This window comes from Argiope bruennichi, chromosome 3 (genome assembly GCF_947563725.1).
Source record: "Argiope bruennichi chromosome 3, qqArgBrue1.1, whole genome shotgun sequence".
NCBI lineage: Eukaryota > Metazoa > Arthropoda > Arachnida > Araneae > Araneidae > Argiope > Argiope bruennichi.
The window spans coordinates 48,503,762-48,517,993 of record NC_079153.1 but is presented as its reverse complement, the minus strand read 5'-3'; the positions used below and the strand labels follow the sequence as shown (position 1 = coordinate 48,517,993).

The window sequence follows — 14,232 nt, the reverse complement described above, 5'->3', positions numbered from 1 at the left end:
AGAGGAAAGGAATAATGGAACATAAGAGAAAAATTTGCAACCTGTATTTGCATTGTAATCGTGAAACAAGACAGGATTTTTATTTTTACATATATTTGTATACTGAAGTGCAAATGTGCTTTTTAGATGAAATACTGAATTGAAGTTTTGTTTTCTTAAAAATTGTAAACGTCTAAAATTTTCGTTTATCAAATGAAGCTTATTCAAATTATGCGGAACAAGATGCATAGCAGCAGGAGAATTGTGCTAAACTCTTCCTAAAATACGTCACTGAAAAAGTTTGTTGTGTTTGTATGTCAAACACTTTTTCTTTTTAAAAACTTTTGGATGTAACTTTAATCCACATTCTTCAATAGATTATTTATTAAATGTACGATAAAATTTTTGCAATCATGTATTATCAGTAGCATTAATTTTCTGATGAATTATGAATGACAATGCAGTTAAGGGATCACATTTTTATAAAAGAAAAAAACGACGGTTTTATGGAAATCAGTTTATTAAATTAAATGTAGCTTCCACTGAAAATCAAGATAATGAAAATTCTGATTCAAATGCTGCAAATTTAGACGACAGTGCGGTTGAATTCTCGAAAAATATATCAGGTAATATATTGCATGATATTTCGCATCATTTTAATAACTTTTTTATATTGATTTCTGTTATTGTATTTAAAGGATCCAGCTCCATCTTGAAAAAGAACTAAACATTTGTTGTAAGATCTTAGTTTTTAGACTGGACCATTTTTATTATTATTTATTTATTTTTTGTATGAACGTACATTGGAAGTTTTTGCCACAGTTGGAAAATGAAATATCTGATTTTGCCAGAATTGCCACATAAAAAATTATGTATAATTTTATTTTATTTTATTGTTTTATGATGTGGAAACTTAGATGGATGGATCCTACAGAATTCTGATAATTTTAGGCGATTATACAAAAGCAAATTGGTCATTGTAGGATTGTACTATCACCAGATTCTTTTAGGTTGCAAAACAAATTTGGATGTAATACTGTTATCATTTTTGTTGTAACTGACAGCAAAATAAAAATTGTTTCTACTTAATGATCTCGTTAGATTTTTTCTTCTTCTCTATTTAATGATGCTAAATTGGATTTATTTTCCTTTTCATTTATATTGTATTTGGAATATGGAACATTTTTTTTAAGCTTCTGTAAATATCTTAAAGCGTAGTAAAGGTTAATTATGTTCTTCATTAGTGTTTCCATATCCAAAGTTTATGAATTTATAAGATAACTGAACAACTTTCTTCAAAGCTAATTTTAAAATAAAAGAGTAAAATAGGATATATTGTGCATACAGTGGCTCTTGAAAATGTTCATACATTTATGAGTTATAATGAAATATTGTTCTATTCATTACAAAAAATTAATATTTCACCATGAGAAATTTTTAATCAAATCTAAATCTGTATCTTAACAAAACTTCATAAAATATTTAAAAGGGTTTAAAAAAAAAAAAAATCAGTGAGCAAAACACAAATTGTCTCACAAAGTGTTTGCATACTTTGTAGCAGTCTCTCTCTGTATATATTAATAAATATTCTGTAAGATATTCTGCAGCATTTACAACAGTTTTTAAATATCTGGGCATAGAATGTACTAGTTTATTTATTATTCTTTCTTCAATGTTTCTCCATTCTGCCGTCATTACTGTTTAAATAAAAGTTTCATATTAATGTTTCGTCCTTAAATTCTGATTTCCAGCTCTGTCTAGATCAATTAAATTTAAATCTGCTCTCTGAGGTAGAGTTTTAAGTTATTGTGAAATGATTACAGTGACGAAGTCTATGGCAAATGTTTAAAGCAGTGTGTTTAAGATCATCGCCAAAAGAGAATCATTCTATCAACGAATATCAAATTATTTGGTTCAGATACTAATATGCACCCTCATACAAGAACATCTCCACTGCCGTGTTTTAATGTTCCAATTAAGTTCCTTGTTTTTTCATCTCCACACAACTATATGTTGATCAGAACCCAAATATTAAACTTGCTTTTGCTTAAAAATAAGATCTAATTTTAGTTTATTTATCATTGATTCTACAGAGGAAAGCTTAAGCTTTATATTTTTTGCATTAACAAGAAAGATTCTCCATCTTGAACATCCATATAAGCCGGCTGATTTTAATGCTCGTTGAACAGTTTCGCTTGAAACTGAAGTAGGGAATTTTTTGGCAAATGCTGCAGAAATTTTAGCAGCACCAGCAATTTTTTTGTAATTTTTTTTCAAGCTGTAAATCTTTTATTACTTTATATAAACTTTCTTGGACAATTTTTCCTTCTCACTCCCTTTTTTTCTTTTAACTAATTGTCTTCTTTAAAGCATTTTATCACATACTGCACTAGAGAATAGGAAAAATTTACACTAATTGTCTTCTTTAAAGCATTTTATCACATACTGCACTAGAGAATAGGAAAAATTTACAAACTTAACAATGTGTCAAATTAATTTTATCAATATTTTGATGAAAAATAATTATATGCTGTTTGATGTTTCCTAACAATTTTGCGCCATTTTAAAATAATAAATAGACCATAGAAAATTAAGAATGCAAAAACTAAAGCCAAAATATTTTTTCAATGTTTCCAAAATAAATAAAAAAATTATCATTTTAGTTCTGATTTTTTGGTACCTTTGTGACATGATTTATCTCGCACTTTTTGTATTTTTATTTTTAATAAACTTAATAAAATTGATCCATTTCCTGAAATACGAAGAAAAATTTTGTACAGATGATACAAAAAAATATTATTATATATAGAAATGTTATAAAAAATTTTTTATAATATTTATATAAAAAAGAATATAATGCCATATACATGATACTATATTGCATTTTTTATACACTGTTTAATTTTACATATAAACTGAAAAATAAAAGTTTATCAGAATTTGGTTGTTTTTTAACTTTGAAATAACTACCATTCACTCTGTAATTTCATAATCTAATAATAATTTTGTATTCTTCTTCTTTTTAAATACTATATTTTTTTCCTCCATTATATAATTTGATACATAAAAACTTTCATTGCTCTTTCACCTTTGCATTTTATTTTCAAATTGATTGATTTTTATTGCATTTTTAAACAATTTTTTTAATGATAAAATTGCTCATTCATACTATTACACACCTATAACTGCATATTGCATATAACATAAAAGTCGAATAAACTCATTGACTGATTCATTACAAAATCTCATAATCGTAAAGCTTTATGGTTATCAAATGAGAAAAACTTTAAATCTGCTGGATTTTTCTTTTTTTTTTTCAACTGTTTGATATTTAATATCAGAAAGGTATTTTGAACCCATGTGTTGAAATGCTTAAACCCAAATATTAACATTAGACAGAAATTAATAAAGATTGAGTTTAATTATAATTTTAAATTATTGTTAAGAAAACTGGAAACAAAAACTGCTGTCATTGTGAGAATTCTTTTGATTCCAGCAGAATAATAACTTTAATACATTGCCTTGCAATATATTAAAGGTTTGCTGTGAATTTTAACAAAAGCCAGGCATAGAATTTATGTCACAAATGTGGTACTTTGTTGATCAATATATAGCCTGTTCTGCTAACAGTTTTTTTCCTGTTTTGTTATTATAAAAACAAATATAATACAATTATATCTATACATTATAATTATAATATAATTATATTGTTATAATTACATTATTATAATTATAATAATTGTATTATAATTATAATATTATAATACAATTATTATCTTCAAATATAATAAAATTTTTAAAAATTGTATATGCTTTTATCTATTTGTTCTTCGTATTTCATGGGTAAAGCTGCAATGATGGTTACTAAATTGTCATTTTTTGAATGATATCTGAACAATTGGTCTCCAATTCTTCGTAATAGCTAGTTATCTTAAATTGCTAATTAAAAGTTTTATATCTATTATATTACATTGATCATAGATTATATTTCATCGCAATATTCAAACTAATTGTTAAGGGGCTATTATATATGCCAAACAGTGATAAAAAAATAAAGGACAGGAAGTAACACTTAATAAATAAAGCAACATTTCACTATCTTTAAAAACCATATAGGTATGGAAAATCTAAATATTGTTAGAAATATTTGGATTTCTGATACTAAAAGTTATAAAAAGAAATGGTGGTAGATCTTGACTCAATCGGGTTAATTAATTGCTTATTTATGGGTGAATTAACAACTAGCCATCAGAATATTGATCACCTTTTGGTTTATATTTTGCTGTCTTGCAAGTAATATCATTGTATTCCTATTTGTCATTTTATGTAGTGCTATCTTTATACTTATAATAAAGATGAATGTGTGTATTTTGGCATTCTACTGGTTAGACTGTTTGACTTAGAGCCACCAAATTTAGCTCATAAATTTTTTGAAAGGTAAAAATGTGCACTTCAAACTTCTTTGAATTTTAATTAAATAAATTATGAAAATTTGACATTTTTTCTGCAACAATATCTGAAAATATAAGAATACAAAAATAATTTTTCCATCGTATAAAAATTCAAAAAAATTATCTTTATAGTGGCACCAATATTTTAAAATATAGATTAAATTTATATTTTTATAATTTTTTAAAAATATTTTTAGCATATTTTCAAGCAATTTATTTCACACAAGATAAAGATCAAATTACACTTGCACACGTTCATGGTAAAATTGAGCTTTTATCAACATGTTGTCGTCACATTGACAATAGTTCAAATTAAAAGATTAAGTTAACTCTTATTGCATACTAAACCTAAAAAAGTGTAATATTTAGCAAGTATCTCTTAGAAATGAAATAGCATAAAATATGATGTTTTCTAGAAAAAAAGTACAAGTGAAAATAATATATATATTTTAAAAGTAAAGCTGTAAACTTTTAAAATATATATATTATTAAATCAATTAGTCTGTATTATCAATCCAAACATGGTTTATAAATATATAAGATGTACACTCTAATCGTGTCCCATGCATAATTTCTAAATTGTTAGGATAAGGCATATTGCTATAAAAGAAAGAATTTTCTAATGAAATAAAGAATACTAATTTATTCGGTTTTAGTCCAATAAATTTTCTGATAAATTAAAAATTTTGTTTTTATACCGGTCCTCTGTCCTATGAGTCATATTTAGTAATATTCTTAAGACACCAACTTTTTAAACAAAAAAGGGTGACCAACTCTGTTGTGTGAATTATGAAAATTTGAATATTACTATTTTATAAAAATGTATCCAGGATTACTCCATTGACTGTCTCAACGAAGATGTGCCAATCAGGGTTCAAATTTTCCATAAGGTTGATTAATCTAAAATTATATAATTGATTACGCTAGAATAGTGATACTCAAAACTTCGTGACTCGATAATATTCAATCTAAAAGAAAAAAGTGCTTTTTTTTTTTTTTTCAGTTTAAAAATTGAAATGTCAAGAAAATTTTACTGCAAATAATTCCTTAGAACCAAAAGACTGTAAAAAGAAAAAAAAATCAAATTTCGTATTTTTTTAGAAGTATAATTATTTACTGAAATTTAAGTCTTTTGAAAGTAAAACTAACAACTGAATTTTATGACAAATCAGTGAAATTTTTATTGAATAATTCTTTGAACTGTGAATAAATTATAAAAATTATTCTGTAGGCACTAAGACTGCTACGCTGAACGATCCAGTTTCCTTTATATTTTTAAAAACATTCTTGTTTCTTATTCGGTAATTTTTCAGGATTTTTTTTTTTTTTCTTTTTCGTGGCTTAATGAAGTAAGTGAAACAATAATTTCTTCGAAATCCAAAAAGCTATCTCTCGGCTTCAAAGGCTGTGTGAATTTTTGTGTTTTTCATTTTCCAAAATTTTTTAAGTTGATTAGCGAGTATTCAACTCTGAATAACTGTTTAACCTCTTAATTGTTGTGGTGTATTCCGTGCATCTGATTATTGTAATTTAAAATATAATCAAAAATTATCATTCACAGGCATTATAATTTGATGCGAAAATAACAGGTAATCCTCTATTAATTAACATTGTTGGTAATTAAAATCTCAAATATTTTTTGGATACTGAATTAATATAGCAACGCTTTCTTAGATCAGAATGTCTCAATTAACATTGAGACGTTCTGATATAGTCTCTTATTTGATAGGAAACTTCCTATTTTCAGAATATTTTTTTTTTTTTTTTGTTTCTGTTTTAACTTTATTTTTGTAACAAATTCTCAGATATACAAAGTCATGGAATAAAAGTGCTTCTAAACAGTCTGTAACACAGTCTACTAACAAGTAAATAAAGTTAAAATGATGATAAATGCACTTTTTTTAATTTTATGCTTCTTTTTTTTAATATGACGCTTATTTTTTTAATGTTAAAAAAATGGATTGTTATTTGATGATTATAAAATTTCTTTTATTGTTTGAGAATGTTAACATTCTCTCCCTCCCTATGAAGTAACGGCATGCGGGATTGTTTCCTGAATTGAATGAAAAAACTTATTTGGTTCTCATTTGATTTTGATCTCAATCCAAGGCCTAAAACTATAACTAAATTGATTTTTCGTGAAATATTAATCTGCGACTTCTTACTTATACCTTTTTTTTCTCCTTCGTACAGCTTTAAAAAAAAATACTATCGAAGTAATGAAGTATCAAAGTGTTGCACCGTCTAGAATGGTGCCTGAGTGGCAACTGTATTGCAAAAAATTAGTAGCTGTAGAAATATTTTTTGAATAATATATGTATTACCCATGCGGAGCATGCGCACATTTAATCTGTACTTTGCATTGCCATGTGATGCTTTAATTTTTCTTGCAACCTTAAATTTTAACAATGCATTTTAACGCAAAGCGAACTTGCTTTGTGAGATGTTAATGAAAAAAGAAAAAAAAAAAAAAAAAAACTCGTTTCTTTATACTTTATTCATATCCATAAGTCTTGTTTTAATTTTTAAAAAATTGATATATTTTCAATAGAAAAAAATTATTTATCTCTTGAAGTTAATGGACTGGTAAAAATGGTATTAATGCTTTATCAACGTATGTGATAACCAAATCAGTTTGATTTTTACTGTACATTTTTTAACAAACAATGCGTTTTAACATAAATAACATGATGTATCAGAGATCTGAAAATTATTTTATTCAAAAATACAGATTCTTCATTCATTGCTATGGGTTTTGTAGTAATTCCAAATTTGAATGCTTGTAAAATGAGATTTTCATAAAAGTTTACACGCAGTGATTATGTTTTTACGAAGTTGTATAATTGGAATTATTAATTTTAAATATATTGAGTTATTGGCTCCCTCTCACAATTTAATTTTATATCGGAAACAAATTACAACTGTTTCGACTTTGTTTGCTGCACATCCAAGTATAGAAATTATTATTTTAACCGCTTTTTCGTTTTTTTAATGTAGATATCTAAATAAAAGGGGACAACATAAATTATTTCAACATCGAATGAGTTTCATGAATCGTGTCTATATATTATTTCTCTGGAAACGCGTTAACTAAATAGTAACTATGAAGACATCCCCAAAATTTTAAAGTGTTTTGAATACGTATCTAAAAGTACAAAACTACATTTTTTCCCCCCTTGAACTGCATCAATTTATAAATGTACTCTCATTAGTAATTTATACTGAATCATTGAAATTTTGAATTTTTTTTTTTTAATGTTTCAGTAATAACATCTATTAGTTTATCCAATTTGATAAGTGTGAGCAAAACAAATATTCGTTAATAAATCAAAATTTATTTCGGAACCACATGTTCTAGCTTTAACCATCACCCAATCTACCATCATGTACTTTATACGCAGTTGTTGGCAACAGTCAAATATGTTTTGGCTCGTTTTCGATTTTCATTTTGAAATTTTCATTGCTAAATTTGTGTAATTGTGAATTCTTTATGAAATGACCTGATATAGATATGAAAATTTTGCTTGAAATGATGCTTAAAATAAGAAATATGGTCACTAAAGGAAAAGATTGATTATTTCTTTTATGAAACACCGGACGAATCTAATTTCTTACGTGTTTTAACCACCTGTTATAACTAAACTATTTATGGGTCTGCAGTCGAATGAGTATTTTGTAAAGTATTCCTTTTGATAAGCATATTTTAACTGTTATGTGATTTACTGTTTAAATTTAACGTGGAATTAGCCATGAATCCATATGCAGGTTTGTTTACTTTTTTTTTTTTTTTGTTTACAAAAACTACGATAGGAATGCAGATTAAAATTAATTCACGTTTAGCGTTTGTGTATCAGAAGATTTATATGTTTTTGTATCTATATGTTTTACTATTTATATTTTATACCAACTGCCATGTTTTTAATATTTGCATTTCCATTCAATGATTTTTTTTAAAAAAATTCCTTTGTTTTTAATTTATATTTGAAAAATTAATACTGCCTGTTAAGTATATCTAGTTTCTTTTATGTAATACTGATGTGCTTTAATTTTTACATAAATTCACTCTGAATATCATTATTCTCATGTATTATGCCAGTTTCAATAATTTATTACTATGAAAATATTTAGAGAATATTTTGTGTTGAAACCATATGGATATATAAATTCATCTTAAATTAGTTTTCCATTCCATTGTTTTTTTTACTTTAATGATAAACAGTTTAATACGATTCAGTTATAAGTATTTATGGATTTTTAGTTTTAATAAGTTGAATAAATTTTAAGAAATATTGGAACATATGTTTATATTAAAAAAACAATTTTGCAAGATGTTTTAAGAATAATCTTGTGTAATTATTAAGGACAGTTTTTATTGTTAATGTTTTATGAGTTTTGTAAAATGTTTCATGAGTTTTGTAAATATGTAGGTTATTATATATTTTATCTTCTTTTTATTAGGTTCATTCAATTGGAGACCATATTTAAGGAAACAAGGATTTACAGCTGCTCCAGTTTCTTGTTTTAAGCATGTTAGTTATCTTCTGAATAATTTTGATTATATAGTTACGATTATAACAACTTCTGACTAATTTCTGTTTTTCAGCATTAAATTTTTCTGTTATTGAATGTTGTCATGAAAATCTGGATAAATTATCTCATAGATTAAAAATAAATTCATTTAAATATAATATTTTAATAATGTAAATTAAATATTTAATTCTGCTAGCTATAAGATCATATGCAAAAATAAATATTGCCCAATTTTAAGAAAAAAAAAAAGATTTTTTATCAGGAAAAAAATTATTTTTAATTTTTATGTAAATATTATGAATATATGTAGAGAGAAGCTACTATTTGAAGAATTCTGATTTTTATAGAAAATTTTCTTGTTTCTTCTATTTGATTTACTTTTCACTTTGATTTTTTCCTCATAATTAAATTTCCAACTGAGCACTGCTAAAAAAATTTTTTTGACTAGACTAATTTTTTATTTACTTCTGCATTGATGATTTAAATTTTTGAATAAATATATTCATATACACTGCATATTAAATTAATAAAGTTCTTATATGCATCTTGTCATACTTTGCGAAAAGTTCACTCTAAGCAGTCATGGGTAAATGGCAGACAAAACTTAGTAATGTTCTGAAATGTTTAAAATTGTTTTTTTTTTTTTTATTTAAATACAAGACTTGCCGTAACATAATTCAATGATTATCATAAATCTGATTTTATAATTTGTGTAATGCAATAAATTTGAGTTTATTTAAAATTTCCCTAAAATAATCCATTGTTATTATATAACTAATTATATAATGATTAAAACACATGATGAGAGGTAGAACAGAATGTTTTTCTTAAATAATTGTATCATGAGAGAATGGCTTTCAATACCTTTCATCAAATACCCATAATGGATCATATCTACTTTAATACCCTTCATCAAATACCCATAATGAATCATATCTACTTTTACAATTTTTCTTTGAAAGGAATTATGTTATTTTATAACCCTTATTGCATATTTGAAAAATAGGTTGCTTTATCAAACTGCTGGGATTCTATAGTTGAAAATGTAAGAGTAGAAGTGAGAAGTCCTGATTGCAAAAGTCCTAATTGTAATTGTACAACAAATCCTTGCCGTTATTGGTTAGCGACTGTAATCAAAGTTTGTGGTAAGTTTATAATTTAAATAACATCTTTTTTTCCCCCAAAAAATATGGAATCATATCTGAGCTAAAGTTATATTTAATCTTAGTTAAAATAAAGTATCTGCTACTCGGAATTTAAATGGAATTTTTAATTTTCCGAGAAAGAATTATTTTTAAAGGTGATTTTAAATTAATAAAGTAAAAACAATAAGGATAAAGAAAGAATAATATTATAATTTAGGGAGCATTTTGTTATCTTTGAAATTCTATCTGATTATAGAGCTATTGTATTTAATCTTATTGCCATATTAATATATTTTGTTGTAGTGTTACCATATTTATATATTGATTGCAACTTTCAAGTTCTGTTGTGAATTTTTAAAAGCTGGATAATTTTTTGTTTATGATTAAAAATATCTCTTGGATATTTCAAATTTATTGATGAAATTATATGTGTTTATATAATATATTTGTAGAATACAGGTAAACATCATTCACTTGCATGCAATTCTGATCATTTTTATATTCATGGCTGTTGGACATGGAATACATCAGATTCATCATATCAAAATAAGCTTTTGATATCACACAATCATTTCTGTACATTCGGAATCTAATACCGTCAAAATGTAACTACAGCAACTAGAGACAGCTTTCTTTCTAAGGTCTGGTGGCTTTTTGGATTTTCATTATAATAAAAAGAGCAATAAACTGATGAATGTGACTAGCAACAACCTTAATGAAACCTTTAAAAAGATTGGTTTTTCCCTTTTGCCCCTTCTGAAAGGGAAAGAAAGGTTTTTCCCTTTCATAAAGGGCTAATAATTTGGTTCAACTTGATTTTGCAACCTTGTAATGATGCTATGTTATTTTTAAGTATGAAGAATTCACAACCAAATATGAAAAGTGTGAAGAAAAAGTATGGATGAAAGGAAAGGAATTAAACAAAAATTTGAAGGAAAAAAAGGGGGAAATGTTTTTTTTTTTTTTTAATCAACTAAATTTCTGTGTCTAAATGCCAGCACAGATCATATAAATCAGTAATTTCTTCATACTTTCAATTTTTTATTTTTTTTTATTTCAAAAGTATTCTATATTTTTTCTAAAATAATTTTGAAATTTTTCAGGATATTGGGGACTTCTGAGGTATGATGGCTATGATAAAATCACGCCAAAATATTTTAATGTTCCTGATAAATGGGTCAATCTGTGCACTGAACCACATATTCATCCAGTTGGTTGGTGTGCAAAGAATGGCAAACTTCTTGTTCCGCCTAAAAGTAAAGTTTTCTCCCCTCTTTAATAATATCTTGAAATACAAATATTGCTATAAGAAACTTTATGTTATAATAGAAACATGAGAAACTTGTATCATGTTTTTTAAATTACCGACAATTTTAATAAGCTAATTTATAATTTTTCTAAAGATGTACATATATCATTCTAAGATGTACATATATCATTTGATTCATATTATTTGATATGTTTTCATATTGTAGTTTTACTTAAACCATTATTTGGTGAAAATAAACTAAACTCATTAGATAAGTTTCAGATTGGCAATGATAATTAAATCAAATAGATGTCACATTGATAACTCATATATACTGCTCATTGCACTTACGGTAGTGCACAACATTAAGAAACAATTCAGAATCAGAATAATAAATCAAATTAGAACCTGTGAAAGATGGTTGTATTAAAATGGGTTATTTTTTTAAAGTCTTATCAGAAAAATATTATCTAAATAAATCAAAAGAAGTATCAAATTTTATAATTCATTGTTCTAATGTGCTTCATTATTAAAAAATCTTATCATGACCAAATCTAATAGAAATATTTTATTAGTTTACTTAACTATAATCCTTGCTGTTGAACCTGTTTATTTATTACTTGGTAAAGCAGAAATAATATCTGGTTGGGGCATTCTTTCAATTAAAAGTATTTATTAGTATATTATGGTGTAAAAATTAAGGCAAAGTGGTTACAGTGTGTTCTGTTTAGAGAAAGGTCAAAAGTTTAAATAAAAGCAAGTTTATTTATAAAAACCTTAAAAATCCACCTTAATAAAAACAAGAATACAGAAAATGTTGGTATGAGCTTTTATGATTGAAAAAAGGTTGTGTTGCCACAAGCTTAACAAATGCGTTGAAATAATAAAACAGACAATCACCGTGAAGAACCACAAGTAGTAGAAAATTTAGGATATAAAATAATTTCTTTTCTGTAAAAAATAATTCCTGTATTGGTAATTTTATATGAAATTCATATTTTTGTATTAGGTATTGAACCCAAAATTATTTGTTGGAGAGATTTCTTGTTGGAAATGCTGCCTGGTGGTAGAACTCTTCCTCCTGATTTTACTTTCAGGGTAAGCTCAACTTAAAATATATTCTAGGGGGACATTACTTAAATGAGGAATTTTTTTTTTTTCATTAATTCAAAAAGTTAATTTGATAGCAAACCATTTAGAGTATGTTTGTTCTAGCAATTTTTATACTACTAATAGTGCACCTATTCATTTTGTATTGTTCATTTTTATGATTTGTGATATAATCAGTATACCTTATATTTTAGAGTTTATTTATTTTTTTAAGATTGAGGAACATTCACATAACAGCATCAAGAAAGGTATGAAACTTGAAGTAGTGGATAAAAATTTAATATCTGTTGTGCGATCTGCTGTAGTGACCGATGTTGTGGGTGGTCGCCTGCATATTAAATATTCAGAATGTGGTGAAGAAGAAGAAGATGAAGGTTTCTGGTGTCATGAGAGATCACCTTTAATTCATCCAGTTGGCTGGGCACAAATCATCGGGCATGCATTGAAATCTTCACCAGGTAATTTAAATAAAACTTGATTCTTCTTTATAAAGTATTTTTTTTATTTCATTGTTTTAGAATTTTTTGGATTTTCTTAAAAATTTTCTTTATTAAATATATTACTGGCATGGATATTATTTAGTGATTCTTAATGGGCTATTATAGTAATTCTACATTTCACTGACATGAATTATAAAGACTTTTTAAAAAGTTTTTGAGTGTAAATTAGCTTGTCTATTTACACTCAACTTGTGTAACTTAGCTTATCTATTTATTCTAATAAAGTTAAGATTGCAGTAAATAATTAGCTTTAAAAAAAAAAACCTTTTTTTAATTATTTTTTTAGAATATGCAAGACAATCTTTAAAAAAGACTCTGTACAGAACATTTGAACCAAATGATGCAACTTGGGATATGTTTTTACCTGTAAGTATTTTTTAAACAATATTTGTTATTATTAAAAGAAATAAAGATTTCTAAAAAGTAGATTTTACTGACTTGTTTGTACTATTTTTTTATTAGGTATATAATCCTGTAGGCAACTTAAAATTTAAAAAGAAAATGAAGCTAGAAGCAATTGACCCTCTCAACTTATCTGCAATTTGTGTTGCTACTGTTACTGAAGTTTTAAGAAACAATTATTTAATGATTGGCATTGATGGTATGATGGCCGCAAATGGTGCTGACTGCTTCTGTTATCATGCATCGTCACCATGCATATTTCCTGTTGGCTTTTGTGAATCAAATGGCATTAAATTGACTCCTCCCAAAGGTATTTTAATATCTCACAATTTATAGATGCTCTGTAGTTAAACTTTTATGAATTATTTTGAAAAATCTTGGAAATGTTTTCATTATATTCACGGAATTGAATTGTCTCATTGCATCAGTAATTTTGTGTGTGATCATTTATTTCATATTGTTTAAAGTCTTGCATAGATTTCTCTTTAAACTATATTTTGCTGTATGTTAAAATAAAATTAATGCTTTAATTCATGCATTGATTAATCATTTTTGTTCCAATATCCTAAAAAAAAATCACGGTTACTTTTGATGTGAAGGTATAAAGTGTAGTTTCATTCTATATCTGTTAAGTGCAAGTTCTTATTACCTGCATTCATAATTAATACAAACATAATGAATCAAGATTTAAAATTAAGGTTTTTCTTTAATTAAAAAAAAATGTGTGCAAGACAAGTAAAACAAATGTTAAGGTTAATAAAATATTTCAGAATGATAAATTAAGGCATGTTTAAAATATGTTCTTACACAAATGAAAACTAAACAGAATAAGAAATATATTAATTGCTATTAAAGCTGAAAGAAAA

The 14,232-nt window shown here is 25.6% G+C and overlaps 1 protein-coding gene across 2 annotated transcripts in view; it reads left to right on the top strand.

Annotated features, from left to right (window-relative positions):
- Positions 1-265: 265 nt before the first annotated feature.
- LOC129963097 (MBT domain-containing protein 1-like) overlaps positions 266-14,232 on the top strand; it is a 38,186-nt gene continuing 24,219 nt past the window's right edge. Inside the window, exons 1-8 of one of the 2 annotated variants that reach the window (XM_056077154.1) lie at positions 266-605; positions 8,889-8,959; positions 9,967-10,105; positions 11,209-11,361; positions 12,364-12,452; positions 12,679-12,922; positions 13,251-13,330; positions 13,427-13,676. In XM_056077154.1, coding sequence (XP_055933129.1) covers positions 428-605; positions 8,889-8,959; positions 9,967-10,105; positions 11,209-11,361; positions 12,364-12,452; positions 12,679-12,922; positions 13,251-13,330; positions 13,427-13,676 — 1,204 coding nt within the window. In that variant the 5' untranslated portion in view covers positions 266-427. Of the gene's footprint in view, positions 606-7,897; positions 8,196-8,888; positions 8,960-9,966; positions 10,106-11,208; positions 11,362-12,363; positions 12,453-12,678; positions 12,923-13,250; positions 13,331-13,426; positions 13,677-14,232 lie in introns of those variants that run through there. The other variant, XM_056077155.1, reaches the window with a different exon arrangement.